At 38.3% G+C, this 27992-nt stretch overlaps 1 protein-coding gene across 2 annotated transcripts in view; it reads left to right on the top strand.

Moving 5' to 3' along the window:
• Positions 1-27992, top strand: part of FNDC3B (fibronectin type III domain containing 3B) — a 356356-nt gene that overhangs the window by 171072 nt on the left and 157292 nt on the right. For both annotated transcript variants that reach the window (XM_040248765.1, XM_040248772.1), the window contains exon 4: positions 16598-16674. In XM_040248765.1, coding sequence (XP_040104699.1) covers positions 16598-16674 — 77 coding nt within the window. The remainder of the gene's footprint in view (positions 1-16597; positions 16675-27992) is intronic.

Raw genomic sequence — 27992 nt, forward strand, 5'->3', positions numbered from 1 at the left:
GCTTAGAGTGATAGAGTGTAATGTGTTTAGAACCTAAGTTTAAAAGAGGTCATTGACAAGATAGATTGTTAGGGTGACCAATGGGGATGCAGTTAGAAGCCACATCGCAGAAGGAGAGGCTAGAGAAATCCCAAATGGTTTTGTCTTTGGGAGGCCTGATGAGATTTAACTCCCTAAATATCTGAAGGATTGTTTTATGGGATTGAGATTACATTTAGTCTGTAACACTCTGAGAAACAGAATTCAAATTTCTGCTTATTAAAAGGGAAAAAAAAACCATTATCAATTAAGATTTCAAAAAAATAATTTGCTGCATTTTGAGAAAGTGAATTCTATATTATGTAAAATATTCTGGCCACCTACTAGAGATTTGATCAGCAGTTCAAGCCTTAAGTTAGGAATTGAACTCAGTTCAGTTACTCGGTCCTGTCCAACTCTTGTAACCCCACGGACACCAGGCTTCCCTGTCCATCACCAACTCCTGGAGTTTACTCAAGCTCATGTCCATCAAGTCGGTGATGCCATCCAACCATCTCATCCTCTGTCGTCTTTTCTCCTCCTGCCTTCAGGTTTTCCCAGCGTCAGGTTTTTTTTCCAATGAGTCAGTTCTTTGCGTCAGGTGGCCAAAGTATTGGAGCTTCAGCTGGGGAATTGAACTGAATGACTTTTAAGATGGTTCCCACCCCTGAGGGAATTTTGATTCTGTGATCTTGGCTGTTGACTAAAAACAGTTACAAAGATTTTGTCAAATGTTTTCCCTGTTTATCTATTTTTGGTGCATCGAGTTTCATATTAAACTATCACTGATGCCTGGTAATCATATAAATAAATGCAATATGTGTATAGACTGCTTCTTTTATTTTTTAAATGATCTCAGTTCATTTTTTTTAAGATTTATTTTATTCATATATTTTTTTGGCTATATTGGGTCTTTGTTGCTGTGCATAGGCTTTGTCCAGTTGTGGCGAGCGGGGCCTACGCTGTGGTTGGGCTGCACTGGCTTCTCATTTCGGTGGCTTTTCTTGTTGCAGCACATAGGCTGTTGGCGAGCAGGCTTCAGGAGCTGCAGCTTGCCAGCTCTAGAGCACTGGCTCAGTAGCTGAAGCGCAAGGGTTCACTTGCCAGGCAGCATGTGGGATCTTCCCAGAGCAGGGATCGAACCCATGTACCCTGCATTGGCAGGCAGACTCTCAGCCACTGGACCACCAGGGAAGCCCTAGACTGCTTCTTAATAGAGTGTTTATTATTTTGTGTTACATGAAATTCTGTGATTTTGTTGTTGCCATAGGAGTATAATAATAGTTACTTTATTATGACTAAACCGGAGGAGTATTTTTAGACAAATTATAGTCATCTTTGATATCTATTTATTTAAATACTCATTAATTGGATAAAATTTATGGAACTTGGCTTTTTCCCCCTCTTCACTTTTTTAAACATTGTGCTGAAATTAAGACTCAGCTAATTTGACTTAAATTAAGTACAAATGAGATGTGCTTCAAGGATCTTCGATGTGCTTACTCTTTTATTAATTTTATTTCATTCTTTCTAGGTTATTATTCATCTGACTGATTCATAGGACATCTGCATTAAAGCCAATGGGGTATATAGGTGAGGGATGAGGAAGGTCGAGCTGGCCAGCCTGTGAAAGGAAGCAGATTCTAGAGGTCTGGAAATCAACATTTTCAAAAGGCACCAGAGATTCTAATGTAATTCACATTTGGGGCTCATTTTTTTGTTCAGTCACTCAGTCATGTCCGACTCTGTGACTCTATGGACTGCAGCAAGCCAGGCTTCCCTGTCCTTCACCATCTCCCAGAGTGTGCTCAAACTCATGTCCATTGAGTTGGTGATGCCATCCAACCATCTCATCTTCTGTTGTCCCCTCCCCCTTCTCCCTTCAATCTTTCCCAGCATCAGGGTCTTTTCAAATGAGTTGGCTTTTCCCATAAAGTGGCCAAATTATTGGAGCTTCAGCCTCAGCATCAGTCCCTCCAGTGAATATTCAGGATTAATTTCCTTTAGGATAGACTGATTTGATCTCCTTGCAGTCCAAGGGACTCTCAGGAGTCTTTAATACTACAATTCAAAAGCATCAATTCTTCTGTGCTCAGCCTTCTTTATGGTCCAGCTCTCATATCCATGTACAACTACTAGAAAAACCATAGCTTTGACTATACTGAAAGGATTTTAGGGATTGTCATCTAACAGTTCTCTTCTACAGTCTGCAAGGATAGTCCTAAATGACATCAACGCTACTGCTCTAGAAGGAAGCATGAAAATCATTAGGTTTCTTTTGGGTTACATTTGAGGCATTAACATGCACAGTTAAGTGACTTACCCAAGGCCTTATGGATTGGATCCCGTATCTCATGGAGCTTCAGTTGGTTTTGATGGAGTGTGTTGAAGATCAGAGTTTTTAAAAACACCATTTGAAAGCTGAAATGAACCATTGACCAGCGTCTATATTACTATCATGTTTTTTTGAGTTGCTATTTTGAGTATCATACGTGTGCTCTGATCACAGACCTTCTAATGCATCACATTGAATTGGAAAACAATTCAGTAGAGATGAATTGGGACCATGTATTTTCCATGGTTTTTCCACATGGTTTGATTTTCTCCTCAGTCCATCAGATTATTTCCTTCTTTTGTGTTTTTGTTTTTCCTTCTTCCTTCCTCTATATTCGCTGTCTAGTTCCTTGTTTCTTTCTGGAGAATGTCAACTTGCTGCCCCCAAACCTTCTTTCTCCTTGTTATCCAATCTTCACTCTGTTCTAACAATACATTGCTTAAGAAACCTGACCTCATATCTGTGACCAAGAAATTTTTAATCGGATATATAACATTGTTTTAGTCTTCTAAAAGTGAAGGTGATCACTTAGTAAGTATGAGGCTTACGATGTATCTCAGTAGAAGGTCTTCAGAGACTTGTGCATATGGCAGTTATTTTACAGGTGATATCATGGGGAAGAGAAGTCACAAGACAGTGGTTTCTCAAAGGCAGTGATGGAGATGAAGAGTTGCGCATCTTCTGATACTCACAGTTTAATCTGAGTAGGAATGTCTGGACTGGAAGGGGGGTAATGTGAACATTTTGCCTTGAAGGGATTTATGAGTTGCTCGTGTTTGTATATTGTGTATATTTGTGGTTATGTTGTTTAACCGTTGTTGGCAGTATAAGTGAAATTACTTTTTTTTGTTTTTCATTGAACATATTGATAATTCTGCGTTTTCCTTTTCTTATCTATCCCTGTAGACCTAGTCTTGGCTATTCCTGATTGGCTGGTAGTTGTGTGGATGAGAGAAGTTTAAAATTTATCCTTCTCTTGAAAAGCTTGCCTTTTTTTTTTTTTTTTTTTAAAGCTCAGAAAGAACAGCGGTTAATCAGTTAGGAGATCTTTCTGGTAATCTATTCCCCAAGCTTAGACTCTCTGTTTTCATTTGTCTCAGGCCTCTTTGTAAATGAAGAATTGGTACTTGGAATTGTGGCTTACTTAGGAAAATTTTTTGTTTGTGTTGAACCAGTGTGTCAGGACAAGAAGGCATCTATGCCATAAAGCAGTCGGCTGCCCCTCAAACAATAACTGTGTTAGCTCATTTTTATAGCTGAGAAAGTAACCAGCCAGAGTGATCTTGGAGGTGTTTACTGACTGCCTTTGATCAGACTTCAAATAGGAGAGTCTAATCTATTTGTAGTAGTTATTTACTGTCAGTCTCAGCCTGCCCTTTGTTTTTCACATACAAACAAAAGAGTAAATGCAACAAGCTGTGTAAACATACCTGGTCTATAGCAACTCTCACTTACTTTGTTGGCTTCCTCTGCATGGTTTAGGTAAGGTAGACATTAGAACTATAAACTGAACTAGTCATCTCAAAGCCTATTATTAGGTCCCAGCCACTGGACAATTTAGAGGATTTTCATTAGCAATTACAACACTTTTGTAAAATTAAGTTAATTTCAGAAGATTGCCGGTCTTCTGTTGAGAAGCAACTTCCCACCTGATGTGTGATTGTGAATGAGCAAATACAATAACCTTATAGACTGGAGGAAAAATGGCATCAGGTAGATAAACTGTAATTTGTGTTCTATGGATTAGTGTTTTGTTTTGTTTTTTTTCTATTTCCATAATAGGTATTAGTTTTCTTTAGCAGTTCTATGCCATGGATCCCAGACATTTCTCTCTTTTTTTGAGGTACATGAGTTAAAAGAACCAAGATAGTAAGCCATGTGGGGATGCTGTCAATAAAATGCCTTTAGAATGTTGTTATAAGGCTTTCCTTTATCGGAAGCATGCTTTTGGTGGGGGATGGGTAGGAGTGGAGAGCAGAAGAGCCTGCCTTGAAGGCAATTAAAAGGGATCCTCCGTGGTTGACTTAAAACCTCATCAGAGCAATGGATACTTGAAATCCCCCCACCCCACCCCAAATATATTGCGTAATAATATGTTGGTAAAGCTATACATTATTATTATTTGTAATTCAGCTTTCAGGTGGGAGATGTTTAAATGTTCTTTGATTTCTAACAGATGGGTAATGTAAAACAGCTCTTGAGAGGAATGCCGTCACATACTGTTGTCAGGCTAATGACTCAGTGCTGTTTTCAAACTTGCCCCTCTACAGCATGACCTTGGAGTTGTAAGGAAGTGCAAATTTGCCCCTGAGTTCTTCAGAGTTATGAACTATTTGCTGTCCTGCCTTTTATTTGTTGTTCTGTCCTTTCCTGGAGAAGCAGGCTTGTTGGTCAGCCAAATGGGGTGGGAATTGAGACCTGGGGAGGAAGAGTGGACCGTGTTTACTCATCCCTGGGTCAAGAAGATCCCCTGGCGGAGGAAATGGCAACTCACTCCGCTATTCTTGCCTAGAAAATCCCATGGACAGAGGAGCCTGGTGGGTTACAGTCCAGGGGGTCGCGAAGAGTCAGACACGACTGAGTGGCCGAGCATGCACATTCCTTTCCATAACCCTTTCTGAGAGCAGAGAAGGCTGGTGCAAGAATGAAGGAGACCCGTTTAAAATGCTCAGGGTCCCAGTGAATAAGGTCTGCCCCATTCCTGCTGGCACATTGCTTAGTTGCTGTGTCTGCCATTGCCCTTATAATGAATAATCTTTCTTCCAATTTTTTTCTCTACAAAATTAATAGACTTATTTCTTAAAAACATCACTTTGCATTTTATTTCAGTACATTTAAAATGAAATTTTAAGTACTCTGCCCTAATAAATTTTTACCTTCACCAAGACTGTCTTGGAGGGTTCCACTGAACTTACACTCACCCATTCCAACTCATTTTTTTGGCAGTTTCCTCTTGAATTAGTTATTAGCTGGAACACCAGTACTTGGGCAAAAAGGTCTTCATTTCCCTCAATAAGAAAATGTGATGGGCTTTCTGATGCCGTTGATGGACATAGAGAAAACATGCAAGGAAAGATTTGCTTCAAAAGGCTTTGCAGTGAATGCCTTTTTTATGACTTTAATTTTGCTGTGAACTTTTGCAGAGACTTTTCTTTGTAAAATATCAGAAGCCCATTCCTGGTATTAATGAGTTGTGTTTGTATCATTCCTCAGAGCTTTGAAGTTTCTAAGGTCCTGGTTTAAGTATAAATAAGGAAATCCATGGATCATCTTCCATTAAAACCTGACGTTAAAAATCAAAGACAGACTGAATCTTAGTGTTCATTTAGATAAGTTTAACTGGGAGGATGATACTGAATGTTTTCATCTGTGGACTGGGTAAGTTATATTCCAAGTTTGAACATGATAAAGTTTAGCATGAAAAGCAGGGCCCTAAGACCTCGGAAGGTCCAGTTTCAGCATCAGGCTGGATCTATGAACTCAGTGTCCTATGTCTTGGTTTGCCCAAAGATGAACCATTGGAACCATTTTTCATAGACCTCCTGACTAATTCTTTTATCAGTTCTGTTGCTGGTAGATCCTTACCAAATGTTTATGCAGTTTGAGATGTCTGGGCCATGTGCCTGACTCCATGCCGAGTTACACAGTTATCTGTCAGAGACATCTCGGGCCAGAAGCAGGACAGAGAGCTGCATTCCCGCCCCGCCTCTGCCTCCCACCCTCACCCCCCGGCCACACTTCTTTGCACCTGTGCATTACTCATTTTGCATGCCATTCTCTCCATAAATACGAACAGAAATCCTTGTTCTCTTCAATGTCATTGTGTCCTTGGCATCCTGCTCAGGGTCTGGCAACTAGATCGGGTTCAGCAAAGGTTTGTTGAACAGAGCAAAGCAGCAACCAGGATTTCTAAAGTCAGGAGTTGAAGGCTATATTGCCGGCTTTTCTCATGATATCTAATATCTTTAACAGTCTTAGAGCTTGTATTTCTGTAGCCCTGACTGTATTTATTTTTAAAACTTATTTTGTACTGGGATGTAGCCAAGTAACAATGTTGTGATAGTTTCAGGTGAACACATTTGTTGTTGTTGTTTAGTTGCTAAGTTGTGTTCGATACTTTGCGACTCCATGGACTGTAGCCTGTCAGGCTCCCCTGTCTGTGGGATTTCCCAGGCTCGAATACTGGAGTGGGTTGCCATTTCCTCCTCCTCCAGGTGGATCTTCCCCACCCAGGGATCTAGCCCAGGTCTCCTGCATTGCAGGCTGATTCTTCACCGCTGAGCCACCGGGAAAGCCCCAGCCACACATATACATGTATCCATTGTCCCACAAACTTCCCTCCCATCCAGTGTAGCCCTGAATTTAAATCAAGTTCTTTTTAAAACTGTGTTAGCCATCGTGCTTGTTGTGAATGGATTCTACCCACCTTGGATGATTATTGTCTAGCTCCAGTGCTCTTGGCCTCTAATAAAACAATTGCTGCTTGTTTATGTAGTAGTTAGTAACATTTCTGTTATAAAGTCTCCTGTGTGGTGGTTAATCTCTTACAGAATCTCGTACAATAAATGTTTATTGAATTGAATGTAATAAAATATAAACTAATACAAAAAATCACTCTATAACCACTCAATAAGTATATAGATTTTGTTAATATTTAAGCCTTAAAAAACTTGATAAAGTAGATAACTTGATTTTATTGAAACTAAGGAACATTGGGATTGATGAAATTTAATCTGGTGTGAGATTAAACTCTACTCCTGATGCCCTTATAACAGCTAAGTAACAGAACAAGTTCAAAGAGGAATATTGGGAAAGAAAAAGTTGAATTCAAAATGGGAAACATACTTAACTAATGTTGCACCTTCTTGTGTTTTAAATGGATAATTGTTAAGATGGTGGTATCCCATTATTTATGAGTTCTATCAGCAGCTCAGTTTTGTAAGTGGTTTACTTCAGGAAGACTTCAGCAGGAATATTTTAGTCACTGGGCAATTTGTTGTTATGGTCACTTGCTACTTTTAAGGACAATGCTGAGCCAGACTAGAAATTCTTGTAATAAAGCCAGTGTCAGAGAGAAGTAGAGGATTGACTTTCAGAAAACAAAGGCTGATCTTCTTATTTATAGAGTTGTCCAGACATTTAGAAAGTTAGACACCTGCAATTTTCTAAGGTTTCCTAGAAATTACGGAAAGATAACAGGTAGTTTTGGGAGGGGAAGGGCTAGTAATTAGGGATGGGAAAGTAGATTACTATGGCAAAGCAGCAATCTTTCCCTTTTAAAGAAATTTGTTCCTTGTTTTTTAATCATTATATTTCATGTATCTTGAATGCATTATTTTTTAAAAGGAGAATATTATTTTAAATCAATAAGATGGAAAAACATTTTTAGAGGAGAAAATGTGAAGGGCAAAACAAGTGACTCGCTCATTTGAGAGCTCATGCAACTCTTCATTTGTCTTTCTGTTATTGTTCAGTCGCTAAGTTGTGCCCAGCTTTTTGCAAGTCCAAGGACTGCAGTTTGCCAGGCTCCCCTGTCCTTCACTATCTCCTTGAGTTTGCTCAAACTCATGTCCGTTGAGTCAGTGATGCCATCCAACCATCTCATCCTGTCACCCACTTCTCCTTTTGCCTTCAATCTTTCCCAGCATTAGAATCCTTTCCAGTGAGTTGGCTCTTCACATCAAGTGGCCAAAGTATTGGAGCTTCAGCATCAGTCCTTCCAATGAATATTCAGGACTGATTTCCTTTAGGATTCACTAGTTTGATCCCCTTGCTGTCCAAGGGACTCTGAAGAACCTTCTCCAGCACCACAACTTGAAAGCATCAATTCTTAGGTGCTCAGCCTTAGTCATGGTCCAGCTCTCACATCCATACCTGACTACTGGAAGAGCCATAGCTTTGAGTATGCGAACAACCTTTGCTGGCAAAGTGATGTCTCTGTTTCTTTTATAGGCTGTCTAGGTTTGTCTTTCTGATAAATTCTCTATTAACCTCTTTGTTCATGTTGTATTTCTCTCCATGGCCCAATGTTAAAGTTGTTTTTAAAATACCATTATTTGATCAGGTACTGTACTGGGCTCTGTATGCATCCTTACAACTCCCAGTCCTTGGGACAACCCTTGAAATTAGTTCTTGTTGCTTTATTTTATTTTATTTTATTTTATTTTGTAACTCAGAAAACTGCTGATCTGTCAGAGAGATTTTAAGTAACTTGCCCAGGGTCATGCTAGAAATTTGTAGAGCTCACAGTCAAACCCAAGCCTCCCTAGCTCCAAGGGTTTTCTTCCTGCACTGCTCCGATTCTGCTCTTTGCAGTCTGTTCCCTCTCTGGCAGGATGACTGGGGGAAGTAGTAGTTACAGATTGGAGAGACCAGTACATCTGAACCAGAGAGATGTGCAGTCTGTACCTGACTGTATGTGAAAATTTCACCTTGAGAGAGAGGGGAAAAAAAAAAAATCCTTTGCAGCAACATTTTAAGAAACAGCAAAACATACTCCTGAAGGAAACCACACTGAGCTAAAAAACTATAAAAACTGACTTCCAGACCCTATTGTTCCATCACCTGCCTGATGCTCAGCTTGCATCTGGGCCTCAGTTTCTTTACTTGTAAAACAGTGAGACCTCTCCCAAATCCTGAGGGTCTTCAAACAGCTCATTTCTGTAATCACTAACATGTTAATAGGATGATAATCATTTAAAATCTTGCTGAATTTAGACAGTGCCTGAAATGCATCCCTGTGTGCATTTGTTTATATACCTGTACCCCATAATTAGACCGTCAGTCCCTTGAGGACTGAAAATGCAGCTTACTGGTATTTTGCATAGCACAGTGTCTAGAAATAGCATCCTCCCCAAAATTAATGTACAAGTCATGAAATGTGCTCTAGGAGGTTTGTGTTCAGTTGCTTTTTGGTAGTTTATTAGTAACCACAGTTTTACCATCTTATAGTTTTTTGATTATGTACTCATCATGTAACATTATTTTAGAAAATGTAAATAATTATTAAGGTGAAATTCATATAATATTAACATGAACTATTAGATAAAATTAACTATTTTAATTCATTTGCATTTAGTACATTTGCGGTGTTGGGCATTTACTTCTTTCTAGTTCTAAAACATTTTCATTACCCGAAAAGGAAATGCTTCCATCTTTTAAGCAGTTAACGTCCCAAATCATTCCCACTGCTCAGCCATCAAAAATTACAGATCTGAATTTCATCTCTGATTTATTTATTCTGGATATTTTGTGTACATGGAATCACACAGTATGTGACCTTTTATGTCTGGCTTCTTTTACTTAGTTTAATATTTTCACCTTATAGTATCTATCAGTACTTAGTACTTCATTTATGACTGAGTACTATTTCCATGTGTATATTATATCAGATTGTATTTACCCATTTTTCCCCAAATGGACAGTTTGGCTCTTTGTACCATTTGACTGTTGTGAATAGTACTGCTGTGAGCATGTGTTTGTGTATTTGTTTGAGTCCCAGTTTTCCATCCTTCTGGGTATATTTTACCTAGAAATCATATTGATGGGCCATATAGCACTTTTCTGTTTAGCTTTTTGAGGAAGAGCCAAACTGATTTCCACAGCAGCTGTACCATTTTACATGACTACCAGCAGTTTGTACAAGGGTTCCAGTTTTTTCCACATCCACACCAACACTTATTTTCCATTTTTCTGAGAATAGCTGTTACAGGAGTTTGAAGTGGTGCCTCATTGTGGTTTTGTTTCCCTAATGACTAATGAGGTGGTGAGCATCTTCTCATATTTGCTGGCTCTGTGTCTTCTTTGGTAAAATGACTGTTTAAGCCCTTTACCCATTTTAAAAACTGGGTTGTCTTTTTGTTGAGTTGTGAGAATTATTTATGTATTTGGGATACTAGTTCCTTATTAGATACAGAATTTGTAAGTATGTTTTGCCTGTCTTATAGGTTGTCTTTTCACTTTGTTACTACTGTCCTTTGTGTGAGGTTTTTAGTTATTACAAAGTCCTCTTGTTTTTTAGTTATTACAAAGTCCTCTTGTTTTTTCTTGTGTTGCTTGTAGTTTTGGTGTCACCTCTAAGAATCCATTGCCAAATGTAACATTATGAAAATATAGCCATGTTTTCTTCTAAGGGTTTATGGTTTTAGCTTTTATATTTAGGTCTAACTTTTGTATATGATATCAGGTAGGAGTCCAAGTTGATTCTTTTAGTCCGTTTGAGGCCTCTTGCAGTTTCATATGAATTTAAGGATTTGCTTTTCCATGTCTGCCAAAAAGACTTGGAATTTTGACAGAGATTACATTGACTTGGCTTCCCTAGTAGCTCAGCTGGTAAAGAATCTGCCTGCAATGTTTGAGACCCTGGTTCGATTCCTGGGTTGGGAATATCCCCTGGAGAAGGGAGAGGCTACCCACTCTAGTATTCTTGGGCTTCCCTTGTGGTTCACAGCTGGTAAAGAATCCGCCTGCAGTGCTGGAGACCTGGGTTCGATCCCTGGACTGGGAAGATCCTCTGGAGAAGGGATTGACTTAGTAGATCACTTTGACTTAGTAGATTACTTTGACCAGTGTTGCCATCTTAATAATACTGTCCTCCATTACATGTCTTTGTTTAGGTGTTCTTGGGTTCCACTTCTTTAGGTCTTCTTTACTTTCTTTCAGCAGTGTTTTGTAATTTAGGTGCAGAAGGCTTTCACCTCCTTGTTTAAATTTATTCTTAGGTATTTTATTCTTTTGGATATTGCTATAAATAGAATTATGTTCTTAATTTCCTTTTCAGATTGTTCATTTCTGGTGTATAGAAACATGATTGACTCGTGTGTTGCTCTTGTACCCTGTAAATTTGTTGAACTCTTTTTTAAAATCTAATACTGTTTTGTCTATGGAATCTTCGGGACTTTCTATATATAAGATAATGTCATCTGCGAACATGGTTTTACTTCTTCCTTTCCAGTTTGGATGCTTTTTCTTTTTCTCCCAGTTGCTAGCTAGGACTTCTGGTTACAATGTTGATAGTGATGTTGAAGGTGGGCATCATTCTCTTGTTCCTGATGTTAGGGTGAAAGCTTCAGTTTTTTAACCATTGAGTGTGATGTTTGCTGTGTATGCTCATTGTCTTTTAACCAACTTGAGAACTTGTTAGAAACTCTAACACTTAGGATCTACCCCATATCTTCTGATTCTGAAACTACAGGAAGTGGAATTTAGTCATCTGGATTTTCAGAAACCCTCTGGATGATTTTGATGTGTACTAAAGTTTAAGAACCACTGCACTAGAGTTTAAGCTTAGGTTAGGACCTGTGTTTTATCTTTGTTAGTCCTTTTATGGGATTAATTAGTGTTGAATAACTTCAACAACAACAACAATGTCCCCAAAGTGCCTACATAATCTGTTAACTTGTCTGCATGTCTCAAATCACCATAAGTAACTGGAGATTCATTATTAGACAATCACAAGATTCACCAGAAGACATCACATTTTCTGTTTAGTCTTAGACCCATGCATAGCAAACAGCACAGGTGTACTTTTATTTAGGCTGTTTGTCTTGGTAATTGCTTTCACCATAATTATCTGGTTACCTACTAGCTGTGGTCTTATCCTTATGACTACTTCAGCCAGCAGGAAATTCTCTTTTAGCTATTTGGAAAGATCTGGAGGCTTTTGTTTTTGTTTTTAATAGGGCGTATTGAATTTCATCACATCCCGGTTTTGTCCCTGTTTTATTTTTCTCGTTAGTTTCCCTTCATCTTGCTGTGCTGTGCCCTCAGTCCTCTTATATCCTTTCCCCCTTTTTCATTCTTCTTGAACAAGATAATATTTAAGTTAATAAGCTAAGAATGGAATCTAGTGCTACTAATGGCTATTGTTGAAACTAGCCATTTGGGCACACAGGTACCAGTTTACATACAAATACAGTAATAACATTCTATTTATTCACCAGTTGTTTACCTCCTGGTGAATATTCAGCTCATAAAAATACAATACATTTTCAAAATGGCAAAATTGTGATGTAATTATTTATAGCTGGTCTATTTCTGAGACTGGTTTAATGATAATTGATACCCTGGATTCCCATTTTCTACCACTTCTAGGTGTCTGAACCTCATTTGCACATCCTCCTCCAGTCAGGAGTCAGTCTAGTTAACTCTTCTCTCAGGACAGGTGAATATTCTGAGTATATTAATAGTATGAGAGCCAGGAGTATCACCATTTGGGAGCTGTGTGGGATCACCAGTAGCAGGGAAGAAACATGAAGTGAAGTAGAATGGGCTTACAGCCTTGGTGGGGGCATAGCTCCATGAGCTGTGTGTGGCCCTAAAAATACAACATTGCTGGACTTCCTTTCAGTCTCTTTGATATGAGAATAAAGTTGTAGGATCATTGTATGAATTAATACTGGTTGAATAATTAAGCTACTCTCCAACCTTTCTTGTTCAGTTTGTTGTAAGTAAATGAAAAATCAATTCACTAACAAATGCTAACAGACTTTTAAGATGTTAGACCATGTACATGAATATTGCAGTTAAAATTTTTAATGACTATAAATGGATCATAGTTCTTATTTGCGTGTCACATCTTGTTCAGTGAAAAAAGCTGAGGTGGGGTGGGGAGGGCAGGTCTTGACTCTTGAAGTCACAGCCTAAAAGCTGAAATTGATCAAATTTCCCAAGACAGTTTTTCATGGAATTACTTGACTTTTAGCTAACATTCTAATTCCAGTTCTAGAAATTGTACATGTGACATCTTTTATCTGTCTGTGGAAGAGTTCATGTGGTCTCTAGGTGAGCTTAATTAGTTTCTTAAAAAAAAAAAAAATCAGAATTTTGGAGGTGTATGTTTAGATTCAAATTATTTCATCTATGTGTATGTATATTTGTGTAGACCTACCTTTATGTACCAAGAATGTTTAAATAAAGAGGGTTCGAGCTATCTTAAGTGATTAAAATTTTTTTCTCAAGTTTAATAGATCAATGATTTCCCAATACAGTCAAAGAGGAAATTTGTTTGGGAGACTGTGTGGCTTTTCTCCCTGCCTCACATATCCTGTGTTGGTGGTTTGAGTAAGAAGAGAACCATTTTCCATTGTATTCTCATAGCTATATCCTTTAAATCTTGTGTCATGAGATCACCAATTAAAAAATCAAAAGGTATCTAGTAATTCTAAAAGTTTAGGAAGAGAAGTTTGTGTTTTAATTAGGGAAGAATTATAATGGTATAGGAGGTTTGAGAACAAACAGTTGAGCAGAAGCACTTAAACTCACTGATTGGGAGATAAGTATTTAGGAAGACAGTGACTTTTCTCATACCACCACTGTGCCAAGGGTTTTTATTTGGAAACTCCTGAATGCCTGAGGGTGCAATGGTTTATTTCAGAAAGGAGTGAAATCTTAAGGTTCCAAGGCAGAGCTGAGTTTCAGAAATCATTACTGTATATTTCGCAATGCTTTTTAAAAGGGTTTTGATGACAGTGACAAGAGGAAGGGGGAACAAGCATGGTAAAGTCATTTGGCTACTTTTGAAATCAAGGCCAGGAAGAAAACATTTTCTGGCTGTAAATCACTGACTGGTCCTACATTCTTTAAAGCATTTTATACAAATGACTTTAACAGTTTTAGGGGTCTTGCCTGGGGTTAAGAGACTGTTTGTCTGGTATACAGTTTGGTGATTAAAAAGTAGTACTTTATTGAGGTGGTAGCATTTCTGTTCACACTCCATACTGTCAACTATTTGACATTTATCTGATGAGGAAGTTTTTGCGTTAAGTCAGTGTCGTACAGAGTATATGCGTGTTGATTTTATGTGTTGCGGGGACACGCATCTAAAAAAAAATAGTGCTTAAAATGTAATTGTAATGAAAGAACAGGAGAAAACAAAAGGCTATAAATAAAAGAAGAAATTGTAAAGATTGCTAACATTTTGATGAGTGATTATTGTGCCATGCACTGCCCTAGGTGCTTTTGCATGAATTCAATCAGTTCAGTTCAGTAGCTTAGTCGTGTCCAACTCTTTGCGACCCCTCGAACCTCAGCATGCCAGGCCTCCCTGTCCATCACCAACTCCTGGAGTCCACCCAAACCCATGTCCATTGAGTTGGTGATGCCATCCACCCATCTCATCCTCTGTCGTCCCCTTCTCCTCCTGCCCTCAATCTTTCCCAGCATCAGGGTCTTTTCAAATGAGTCAGCTCTTCGCATCAGGTGGCCAAAGTATTGGAGTTTCAGCTTCAACATCAGTCCTTCTGATGAATACCCAGGACTGATCTCCTTTAGGGTTTAACCTTTAAATCCAGTCCTGTGGGGTAGGAATTGTGGTGGCTCAGATGGTAAAGAATCTGCCTATAATTCAGGAGACCCGGGTTCAATTCCTGGGTCAGGAAGTTCCCCTGCAGAAGGAAATGGCAACGCACTCCACTATTCTTGCCTGGACAGAGAAGGCCGGTGGACTACAGTCCATGGGGTCACAAAGAGTTGGACACGACTGAGCGACTAACACTTGATAAGTGAGGCTCAGAGAGGCTAAGTGAATTGTTCAATGTTACAAAACCGGTGTGAATAGTGAACTGGTAAATGAAACTAGACAGCGGGTGTGTTTGTAATGCCTGTTTATAGGTCTGAGTTCATTGACCCTTGGATTTCAAGGATAGTACTCAGGCTAAGGGTAAAATAGTCATTTATGATTTTCTAAGTGAATCAATTAAAATAAAAATATATAGTAAATACCTTAATGGCTATGGCAAAAATGCTAAAGCTGATAAGGATGAATTTGGAAAGTGTCTTCTGTGATAGGTGAATGCATTAGTTTGATTCATACTTAAAAATACCTTGGGGTCATGGAATTATCCTTTCTTATGCCATTGTCATTCTTTGCTTTAACTGATTGCCAGTGTGTGGCAGTGTAAGAGACTGCTGTGCTATTTCGTACATATTTAGATTATCAGATAGATGGTTCAGAGCTTTGGCACGTTGTACATGAAGTTTCAATGACTCCAGTCATATGGAATGTTACATGAATATTGGAATCTTTTCTGTCCTTCTTCTTTGCATTTTTCCTATATGTGCAGACCTTTTGATGGGCACCCTGACATGCCTGTTCCTCCACACTTTTCCTGGGAAGTAGTTCTAACAGTGGATTGAAAGGTGTATTGTACTTATATGTAAATACAGCACTGGGTGGCAGGGTCTGTCTTCTTTTGCCAAGAAAAGTGTTGTATTTTTCTTTGTTTTTGTTACAGCAGGGCAATTTTCATTGCCAGCGGCACAACACACATTAGGAGAAAGCAAATAAACAATACAGGGCCCTTGGAGCCAGGAAGTCACATCTCAGACTTGAGACGTGGCTTTGGATTGATGTTTGGGATAGGGGTTGCTAAATAGGGGAGCCACCTATCAAACTGAAAGCCTGTAACCTGAGGTCGTACTCTTCTAGGGAAACTAGTCACACAATCTTTGGAAGGGTGTCAGAAATTGATTTTGATGTTGTGACAGTTAGTTTCCTTGTAATCAAATATTTAACTCAAACTATGTCTTAGGTAACTGATGATCACTTTGCCTTTGATTGTTTGCCTTAGACATGCCATTAACATTTGTAGAATTTAATATTTCGAAAACTAATCTTTTGTTAATTGAATGCTTTACTCTGAAATAATCTAATTAAATTTTGTATGAGTATTCCTAGTAGTAGTAGTGCCTAGTTTTAAACATGGTCTATTTTTACCCCCTTCCTTATCAGAGATGTCAAATTCAGTGGGCTTGGAGTATTTTAAATGTTTCTTCTATGTCAAATTAATAGCATGTTACAGTAGCTTATTGAAAACAATAATCAAAATAAAAATTTTAAACCCAAAGCTTTTTTAAAGCAGAAGAGGTAAACTCATTTAAAAATTTACTTGCTTAAGCATGTATTAATAGTACATTCTTTTAAAGGCAAAAAAGGAAACTTTTTGCCCCACTTTGTTAGAATACTCTTATCTGCACAGTTTTAGTTTATGGAATTTGAGGCTTTGGGAATCATTAAATCTTAATGAAGATATTCATAGCGGTTTCCCTCCTTCCCAGCCCCTTGATTTATGCAACTGGAGAATTCCTTTTCATTCATTTCAGATCTAAGGCACGAGACACCAGCTATTGAAGAGAAAATAGTCAAAATAATTCTCTTCAGTTTTGATAATATTTAAACATACCAGAGATTGTTTTGAATAATGTATATTTCTTCAGCTGTTAATATCTTACTCCTCCCTCTTATAGGACCTGCTGAAGTTCCCATGATGTCACCCAATGGATCCATTCCTCCCATCCATGTGCCTCCAGGTTATATTTCACAGGTAAACCATTTAATAGACTTCTCTACTCACTGTTGGCCCTGTCACTTCAAAAAAAATACATGCTTCAAAAACTCATCCCAGGATTAATTTAGTTAGGATACTGCTAGAGTTGTGGGATGTTTTTGTTTTTGTTTGTTTGGGCTTTTAAGTTTTTTGTGTGTGAACTTGGGCACCACAAGGCCCTTCTTGATTCTTGCTGCTTGCCAGAAAGTCAGTTGGAGGCAAACACAGTAGGGTTAGGAGGCCTCCTTCCATCGAGGTGGGTTTCACCCTCGACCATCTGATAGTGGTTTCTTCATAAAGTCTACTGCCTTAGAGACTTCCCTGGTGGCTTAGACGGTAAAGCGTCTGTCTACAACGCGGGAGACCTGGGTTCGATCCCTGGGTCGGGAAGGTCCCTTGGAGAAGGAAATGGCAATCCACTCCAGCACTATTGCTTGGAAAATCCCATGGTCAGAGGAGCCTGGTAGGCTACAGTCCATGGGGTCGCAAAGAGTCGGACACGACTGAGCGACTTCACTTTCACTTTCGCCATGATTTGCTAGTTGTGGGGGAAGTGTAGATTGAATTCGCAAAAATATTAAAGGAGACATAGTTAACTTCAACAGGGTCCATGCTCTGTTCTGGTGTCCTAATTTCTCTGTAATGTGGCACAACTTGGTCTTGGTGAATTACGAATATAATGTGAGAACTTGGCTGTTTGTATTTAAATTTCTCTGAAGTTGGATTATTTAAGTTAAAAAAAAAAAAAAGAACAATAGTTTAAAAAGAAGTGGCAATTTCAGAGGTATGTTGGAAGGATGTTTTTAAAAAGATAAAGTTATACCTCTATACCTGGATAAGGTTTAAGGTCTTCAGGCTGCCTGGAACACGGACGTCTGGGTATAGTTGAGTTTTTGTCCTCTCTCCTAGGACAATACGAACTCCTCTCTGCACTGCTTCCTCCCCTGAATACGTAACTAACCAAGTCTCTCCACTTTTTATCTTTGTTTTCTTTTTCTTTCTGATTATGAAGGTATCTTATATTCATTGGCAAAATCTCTGAAAAGACAAAGAAGTGTATAAAAAAATATTTATACATTTACCACCCACAGGAGACAATAATCTTTATGTTAACATTTTCTGGATTATAGTCTTCCAGATTTTTTTCTTTCTCTCTCTGTCTGCTTTTAAAGTAGATCAAAAATCTGTAATTTTCAGTTTTAATGATTTTGCTAGGGTGAAAAAATTGGCAGCTACATAGGAAAATTGCTGAAGTTCAGGCAGGAATCAAAGAAGATTTATCCTCTGATGTAAAAATTCACCCTTTTCTTCACTTTCTAAGACATAGTTTAGCTACTATAATTTCATTTTTTCCATCCCTACTTTTTTTAAACAAGTCAATTTGACATCTGTTTTTTTCTTTGAGTAGGCAGAATATTGGCCTGTCTTTGCTCTGTTGCAAATAAATGGCTTGTTTTACACAAGTCTTTGTAAATAAGGACCACTGAAAGGAGAAAAGGGTGCAGAGCAGGCCCTTGCACCGGGACTCAGGATGATGGATCACATTCACGTCACCAGTCAATTAACAGAAAAGAACAAGGAATGTAGAATTCTGTTATGTCTCCCACCCATTTATTTTGAGGAAGTGTTTCATTCCTGTGAAACAGAGTACAGTTCTCACCATTGTGATGGTTGAAATAACACCTCCTTTTATGCTAAAGACCCATTTAAGGAATACCAGTAAAAAATTCTAGTGGAGGGAAGCTGTAATGTGCTTTCTCTTGGTAGTGGTGTTGCTGTGATTTTACTAACTGCCAAACATTTACTAGGTTTCATAGGGAAAATAGAGAATTTTAGACCATGGTGTATTTCTGATTCTGAAAAACTTTGATAGAAAATGTAAGTAAAAAGAGGAAAAGCAGAGCTATAAACTTACTTTCATAAAACTGATGATGGAAGTATAGTGAGACACTTTCTCAGTTTAGAATTATGGCGGTGTGGGCTCAGACCTATTGGAAGAATAGTAAAAATGGAATAACTTGGATTCTGAATTGAAACAGAGCAAGAATACTTCAATATAAAATAAAAATTTTAAATAAAGTTGATGGAAATATAAAAAGAAAAGAAAAAGGCGCAAGAAAAAGCCTGTAAGGCATGTGTTCAGTTTCATTTAGATTGGGCTATCTGATCAGAAGATGGGCCCAGAGTTAAGTGATCCTCAGTGGTAAGCATTATAATGTTAATAATATCAGACAGTGAAGTGTCTAAGTAAAAGAAATTATTACAGTGAAGAAAATTGAGAGCCTGAAGCACAAAGAAGATATACAGCATCTTCTTTAAGGCTGACCATATACAGACTTCAAAGAAATGAAGAGGGTTGGAGCCAAGTATAAACTTGTCAAGAAGCAGAATGTCTTTTTGTTATTCAGTTGTGAGGAGAAAGCATCACTTAAAAAGAAAAAAGTCCCCCTCTTGGCTAGACATACATAAGAATGCCCAATACTAGTCTGTCACTGTCCAATACAATTTTACTTCTTAACCCCACAGTCCTTTTCCTCAATCACATGTGGCTTCCTTGTTCAGATCTAGAGTTGGATGTACATTGCATAGAAGTAAAATTAAAGCTCTTTGGTTTATGAATTCTTCATATTCAACACTGCCCTCCTTTTGAGAATCGCCTTTACCTGTTGTCCCATATTGCTACCACCTTAAACTTCTGTCCCCTGGCCTTTTCTCAACTACATACTTTTGTCCCCACTATTTCTCTCTTCTTCAAGAACTCAAGAGCCCTTCTTTGTCTGACAGTTCAGTCATTCTTCTATTCAAATGCCCCTCCTCAGTGTGACCCTTTTAGAACCTCCAACACAGAGATGGTGGTTTTATTTTTTCAGCATCTTTGGTATTTTCTCCGCATCTCTGTCATGAAACACAATACATTTTATTACCATCCCCAAGAATCTTGGTGCCTCATTGGGATTATATCTGAGAATCTAGAGTTCTGCCTGGTATGTAGTAGGTACTTGATAAGTGCTTTTAAATGTAAGTGATTGGCCAAGCTGAAATAAAGTAAATATAGGATAGAGTAGAGTAATAAAACACCTGATAGCTGGGAAATTGACAAGCTCATAGTGATGTTTACCTACAAGTAATGAAAAGCTCTGAATGTGGACTTAAGAGACAGGAATGCAAAGATAATTTGGTAGAGGAAGAAATAGTGTCCTTAACAACAGCATGGGCACAACTGGTTATCCAAATGCAAAAAAATGAATTTGGACCTCTACCTCACATCATATACAAAAATTAACTCGAAATGGATTATGGCTATAAGTGTAAGAGCTAAAACTACATAGCTCTAAGAGTAAAATTTTATAACCTTGGGTAGGCAATGGATTCTTAGATATGACACCAAAAGCACAATAGATAAATTTGACTTCATCTAGATTAAAACTTTTTATGCTTTCAGGGTCACCATCAATAAAATGAAAAGAGAGCTCATAAATTGGGAGAAAATATATGCAAATCATATATTTTAGAAGAGACCTGTACCTAGAATATACCAGGAAATCTTACAGCTCAAGAATAAAAAGATGAAAACCCCAGTTTAAATATAGACAAAGGATCAGAACAGACGTTTCTCCAAAAGCACTGTACAGGTGGCCAAGTAGTACATTGAAAGATGGTGAACACCAGTAACCATCAGGGAAATGCAGATCAAAACCACAGTGCGATACACTTCACACACACTGCGATGTCTTTAGTCTGAGAGACAAGTAATAACAAGTGTTGGTAAGAATGTGAAACACTTGGAACCCTCACACATTGCCAGTAATAATGTAAAATAGTACAGCTGCTTTGGAAGATATTCTGGCATTTCCTCAAACGGTTAAATATAGAATTACTGTTGTTATTGTTGTTCATTTGCTAAGTTGTGTCTGACTCTTTGCAACCCCATGGACTGCAGCATGCTAGGTTTCTCTGTCCCTCACCATCTCCCAGAGTTTGCTCAAACTCCTGTCCATTGAGTCAGTGATGCCACCCAACATCTCATCAGAGTTACCATATGACTCTGTTGTTCTACTCCTAGGTAGATATCCAAGAGGAGAGAAAGCATATATTTATACACAAAAAAGCTTGTGTATGAATGTTCATCGGAGAAGGCAATGGCACCCCACTCCAGTACTCTTGCCTGGAAAATCCCGTGGACAGAGGAGCCTGGTAGGCTGCAGTCCATAGGATCACAACAAGTCAGATACAACTGAGCAACTTCACCTTCACTTTTCACTTTCATGCGTTGGAGGAGGAAATGGCAACCCACTCCAGTATTCTTGCCTGGAGAATCCCAGGGACGGGGGAGCTTGGTGGGCTGCCGTCAATGGGGTCGCACAGAGTCGGACACGACTGAAGTGACTTAGCAGCAGCAGCAGCATGAATGTTCATAGCAGCATTTTTCATAATAACCCCAAAGTGAAAACAACCCAGATGTCTATCACCTTATGCATGGATCAACACAATGTGATAATCTGTACAATGGACTGTTGTTCAGCCATAAGAAGGGATGAAGTACTGATGCATGCTAAAACATGGATGAACCTTGAAATATTATGCTTAGTGAGAAAAGCCAGGCAGAAAAGCCATATACAGCATCATTCCACTTATATATAGTATACAGAATAGGCAAATCCATGGACACTGATAATAAATTTGTTGTTGCCAGGAGCTGGGGAAGAGAGTATTAGGGAGTTCCTGCTAATGGGTATGGCATTCTTTTTGGGATCATGATGATGTTCTGGAAATAAATAATGGTAGTGGTCACTCAACTCTGAATATACTAAAAACCAGCTGAATCAGACACTTTAAAAGAATGGATTGGTGGTATGTAAATTATATCTCAAAGCTGTTACAAAAGGGAGGGGGGAGATAGTGACTAGTCCTAATTACTAATCAGCAAACAATGGCACAGCTGGGAAAAATGGCCCAGCCTGTGTTGCTGCCTGGGTTGATGATGGTAATAATACTATGTATGCTCTGCTCAGTGCTGTATTTCCATTTTTAGTTTTCATCATCCTAACTTTACATATGAGGAAGCTAAGACCCTGAGTTGAATCAGGATTGCAGCACAGGCATTTCTGAATTTACTGACTGTTTTGCCACTATGATATCATCTCAAAGTTAGTGACAGAGCCTTCCTTGATGGATACACAGTTTATGCTTCAACAATGGTGTGGAGAACTGTACAGATTCAGTTATACTTGGATTTTTTTCAATACTAGATACTCAGTACTACACAATCTGTGGTTGGTTGACTCTGTGAATGATGATATGGATAAGGGGAGCTGAGTTTAAATTATTTGTGGACTTTTGACTGTGAGGAGGGTCAAGTTTAAATTATTTGTGGACTTTTGACTGTGAGGAGGGTCAGTGCCCCTAACACCCACCTTGTTTAAGGATTAACTGTGTTTGCCTCCCGTTAGGTTGCTTTCTGACAATGTGAGCGTGGCTGTGTGGTATGTCTACTCGTGCTCCATTACTGTAAGGAAATTGAGGAGGGAGGCAAGTAAATGATGAAAGACATGTTAAAGATGTTACAGCAGTCACTCTAAACTGCGTCAGTGGAGAAATTCTTGGTTGTAAAATGCATTCCATACTTGAGTACCTAAAAGTGCTTTAAAGATTGATTGGTAGACTTGATCAAATTGACAAAATACTAATGTCAGTAATGAGCAGATGGTCTTAAAGAAAGAGACATTTGGAGCTAAAGAGACAGCTCTCTGCTCCAATGCACAGTCAACAGCACAGCCTGTATTTTCTTAGGTTGAGAAGGACTGAACCTGTGGTCCTTAGAGATAATGTAGACTAGGGCAGGAGAACAGTGGAATCTTGTCTGAGATATTAGGCTTATTTCTCTTGTTGTTGGGGGGTGGGGTGGGGTGTGTATGTGTGTGTGTGTGTGTGTGTTTTGTGCTTTACTTTCTGGTGGAAGCCTGGGGGAGCTTTGAGGAAATTATAATCTGACCCTTAAAACTTGAGGGAAAATAGAGGCTAAGGAAAAAAAAAATTTTCCCACATCTATGAGGAAGTGAATTTATGTGAGAGAGAATTTAGTCTTATCACACTCATTATTATTTCCATTATGGGAAAACATTGTTAGTGTGATTAGGGTTGAAACTATGGGAAAACTGAGTGAACTGGGAAGATCATGGACATTACTTGAAAGGACCTGTCTTTGTATTCTACCATGGCTACTTCCCATGTGACTTTTACAAATTCTTTCACCACAAAGGCGAATACCTACCTGATGTGGCAGAGGGAAGAATTAAGAGAAATGCTATGTGAAGTGTGCAGTCCACACTGGGCAGTTCACTAAGTGGTAGTTATTAAAATGAAGAAGCCTGTTAAAGCAATTTCAATGAAAGTTTGGCAGAATTTGCCTTCCCCAATACATATTGAGATCACGCCATATGAAGCAAATTTTTCCTTTCATTGTATACTTGCCTCGGTTTTTCTTAAATTTTTTAACCTCATCATTAACTTTTGAAGAATTTATATATAAAAATTTCTTAAGCAGATGCCATGAGTTTAATTTTCCATGCTTCCATAGTAATTTATGAAACATTTTCAAAAGTTAATAGGGGAAAATTTCATGTAGACCCCCAAATTTAAAAAGCATATGAAGAGAAAAAGTGAAACATTCAAGTTAATGTTCCATCATTTGAGAAACCACGCTTCTTTTTCCAGATTAATTGGTAGAACCTAAAAACTTTAAAGAGTAGTCAAAATAAGTATTTCTGTTGTTACAGCAGGAGTACATACTTTACCTCCTTCCATTGTTTCGAGGATTAGTTAATAGGTAGTTACCTGTTGAAAGTATATATATTCCATTTCTCTTGACTGAAGGGAGACAAGAAATCCATTTAAAAAGACGTTTAAAGTTTGGTTTGATTGGTCATTCTCCAATAAGGCTTGTTTCCAGAGTTGGCCTGAAATCAGCGTCCTTTGGAGAAACAGTGGGGTCTATTAGTTGGAAGCCATGGAATGCTTTCCCCCATATTGTTCAGCCAAATCTGAGCTATTAACATTTAGCCTCAACTGCTTCCATTTGGTAAGTACGACCTGGTGTTAGATTAATGCCCTCCTTCATCTTCAACACAGTAAAAATGATGATCAGAATGGAACATGAGGCATTGATTTCCCTGTATCTGGGCAGACCAGGAATCAGACCCACTTGGCAACCAATAATAAGAAAATTGAAATCTTTTTTAAGACTTTAAATCTTCAGAAGCATTGATTTTTCTATTGGAAGTTAGGAAAATGTCTCACAGTCAACAGTGTGTTGTGCATGGGTGCTGGGAGCTTCTGTGGAAAAGAGCAGAGAACTTACGTATCCCTTCTGTTTTAGTTTCTATCATCAGCAGACTTACAATAACTAGTTTTTATTTTCTGCCTTATTTTGTTTGAGGAGTGATTACAGACGAGGTTGGCAATGCTAAATTAAAAGAGATGTACCCTCCCCTCCAAGCAGTGTGCAAGTTTCCTCCTGCTGAGTCCTCTGTCTCCTTGTTCTGCATTTTCTCTTAGATTTCTTTCCCTTGTGTCTGAGATCCTGGCCTTGTGACCCAATAGAACGCAGGATTATTAGGAGACGAAATGTGAGCCCAGGTAGGGTTCTGCATCCGTCTCCCTGTGTGATTTTAGGAATATTTTAAATAATTGGGTGTTTTACTTGTTTGTTTACTTGACCTTTGTTGGTCTTCCTCCCTTTTAGCATTTAAATTCCTCAAGACCAGTGACCTCTGTGTTATGTTCATCGCTGTATCTTCAGTTCCTTGAAAGGTGTCAAGCACATGCTCAGCATCTATCAAAATTTGTCTGGCTTTTGGAGTCATTTTCATCTTTGGGAGGGAGGAGGTCAAAGGAAGGTGTTTGAGGATCTCTGAGATTGTTTTCTAATCTAAAATTAGTTGATTCTTCTCTACTGTTCATACTGCTTCTTAAGAGACCAAGAGAACATATAAGTTTCCATAAGCAGTCACAACAACAGTGGGACACGCTTTTGGGAAATTTAGCATTCTATTGAGTAGGATGTTATTCTTCACTTCTATAGAAAAATGATAGTGATTTGATAGTTGATTTTCATGATAATATTGAGATGATATCACATCTGCAAATGACTTCTAAATCATTAAAAGGATTAAATTATGTACATTGAATTATATTTGATTTTATTACATGATTATTGTAGTCTGTCTTTCCAAATTAGTAACCCAAGTATGTAACAACTTTTCATAGACAACCACCTCTGCCCAACCTTTGGGCACAAAACTTAACCAAGGTTAAGAGGTTGTATTCCTACACATTTTTTGAAACTCATCATGTTTATAAAATTCAAAGTATAATACAGTTTTTGCTTTCTAATAAATATCTGATTATCAACAGCACAGATTCTTAATCATTTCTTGTGCCATAGAACCCACTGCCAGATTGTTGAAGCTTTTTTAAGTGTAAAATAAAAAATTCATAGATACAGTTTAGAACAACCTATCTGTGTTTCTGTGGATATAAATGTGTCTGAGAAGCTGGGTTGCAAAGATGTGATTGGTGATGATTTCTCTGCTGATCAGTGGAGAGGCATGAGGAATAGGAGCAGTTATTCCTGAAGATTCCTGTGTTGATAGTTCTATTAATATCTTTTTTGAAAATTGAAGTGTAGTTGATTTACAATGTTGTGTTGATTCCTGATGTGCAGCAAGGTGATTCAGTTATACACACACACACTCACATATATGTACATTTTAAATAGTCTTTTCCATTATGGCTTATCTCAGGATATTAAATATATTGCCCTATGCTATACAGTAGAACCTTATTTATCATTAATATCTTAAAGGCAGCTCAGTTTGGCACAAATTAAAGCATGAGGTTACTACTTACTGTTTATCTGCTGACAAATATTCTGTTCCTCAAAACAGAGATACTATATAGTCTGATACAACTCTTTGTTCCATTTTATTCATTGAAACTTTATGGTTGTAACTCTTCTCACTTGTCCAGGGTTCTTACAAATACTAGGAGTGTCAGATTCAGTTTTTGATCTTCAAATGTGGTGGAACTTTTTGGTCTTTAGGTGGCAATATACAGTAAAATATGATAGAAAAGGCACAACACTTCCAGTCACAGTAGTTGGGCATGAATCCTGTCACCCACTTAGCTGGCCTTAGGTTAATTGCTCCTGAAGATTATTCATCTAGAATTTAGGACTGTGATGTTGCCCACATCAGAGGATCTTCTGAGGGTTATGTGAATTATGTGCCGAGCACTTTATACATTATTACGTTGCTTAGTTCTCTTTAAATAGGGTCCCCTCTGCCCCTCAAGTTGGGGATAGCTGCCCCTCAAGCTGGGGTAGCTGAGGTTTGATAAGATGGAGCTGGCACCAGCTGAGGACCCAACCCCAGTTCTGTGGTTCATAAGATGGGTTTCAAACTTTGCTGGGCTTCCTTCTTAATGTGGAAGGACTGATCTATTACTGCCATTGTCCCCTCAACTACAGCATTACATGCTTTACTGAAGTAGTTGGATTAAAAGAGATACTGCTGTAGATGTACTTGTTTCCATCTTCCTCTTCAGCCCTCAATGATTTTATTATAAACCATTTATATATAACCTAGTTGTGCTCTTTTTCCAGATTAAAGATGTATGTACATGTGAGGGTTTCTCTGTATATAAGTGTTGGTATACATAAGGCTAGTAGAGTGAGGCTTGCCATTTATGAGATTATCTCCTTATACTGTTCACCTCTGGACAAGCCTCTCTTTAAGAGTCATGCTCCACAACACTGAAGACTAGTGCCACTTCAGTACATTCAACTTGGGATTCCCTTGTACAGCAGCCGCGGATGTGTTATCTGGATCTAGCCATTGATGCATTGGTCTGTACCTTAGCCATTGCTTGAAGTTGGCATGTGCATTAAAAATTATTCACCAATGTAAAATTTAAGGTTTCCAGATATAAGTGAGCTTGTGGGTAAAATGTTTGGCGAATTGTTATTCATTCATGAATCACCTTGTTACTTAAAACCTTAAGTTTGGTTACCTATGAAATTGGTTGTTTACTTAACCATTGGCAAGAACTCTTTCAGAAAAGTGGAATTTTCAAGGAACTTTTTTATTTACTCTCAAATAAGATTATCTGCATCTACTCTGCAGAATAATCCTTTGATATTAATAAAGGGCCTTTACAAACCTAGAAATATCATCGGTAATTTATTTTTCCATTCTGCTACAAAAACAACCATGCTGAGTGGCAAAAGGAGCTGGTCCTAAACCTAGAGGGTTTATCGTCTCAGAACATTCATGATAATGGAACACTGGAAAGAGCAGATAATATTTCATCAGTGTTTGGCTGTAACAGATGTGAAGAGAAAGGAAATTGAGAAGTAATATTTGATGTTTTCAACCACAGTCATAATCATTAAATTTGAAACACAGAAAAGTCAAGAGATTTGGGAAATACATTGAATCCTGCTGTGTTTTGAAGTCAAATAACTTCATCTATAAGATAGAATCGCTGCTTGGCCCCTGCAAATCTTCGGTTGCCCTTTGAATATTCCTTTATCCTAATTTTCGCTTTCTTCTAAAGCGCTTGGTGATGCTGGTAGGCGTTTCATCCATAGCATCAGAAAAGGGCTTGGGCTAGGGAGAGTACAGTCTTTACATTTCCAAGGAGAATCTCTAACCTCCATGAAGAACAAACTTGCTTTTCCTCTTTTGTTATGTTTACTATATTAGAAAATGCAGAGTGAGGAGTCAGTGCAAAAAAGGAAGGGTGAAAAATAATGCTTTGCATTACTGGTTGGTGATGGATAAAATGAAACCACTCAGCTGCCTTTGGATTTGACGTAGAACTTACACGAGAAATGTGTAAATTTTCTGTGTGTCTTATAGTAAAATCTTACTTATTTAAAACAAGAGTGTCAGGGATAACAGATCTGGAATTAATTGAGTTTAGATTATCTAAAATTTTAGAGTATGATGTTAGGTATTTACCTGAGTTATGGGGAGAGATTGATTTTTATATAAATGTATTATTATTAACAACTCTTACTGTTGTTTAGTTGCTAAGTTGTGTCTGACTCTTTTGTGACCCATCGGACTGTAGCCCACCAGGCTTTCCTGTCCATGAGATGTCCCAGGAAAGAACACTGGAGTGGGTAGCCATTTCCTTCTCTAAGGGATCTTCCTAACCCAGGGATCAAACCTACATCTCTTGCATTGTAGGCTGATTGTTTACTGCTGAGCCACCAGGGAAGCCCAATAATAACTGTTGCTAGACATTAAATG

This window comes from Oryx dammah, unplaced genomic scaffold, assembly GCF_014754425.2.
Source record: "Oryx dammah isolate SB20612 unplaced genomic scaffold, SCBI_Odam_1.1 HiC_scaffold_2, whole genome shotgun sequence".
Classification (NCBI taxonomy): domain Eukaryota; kingdom Metazoa; phylum Chordata; class Mammalia; order Artiodactyla; family Bovidae; genus Oryx; species Oryx dammah.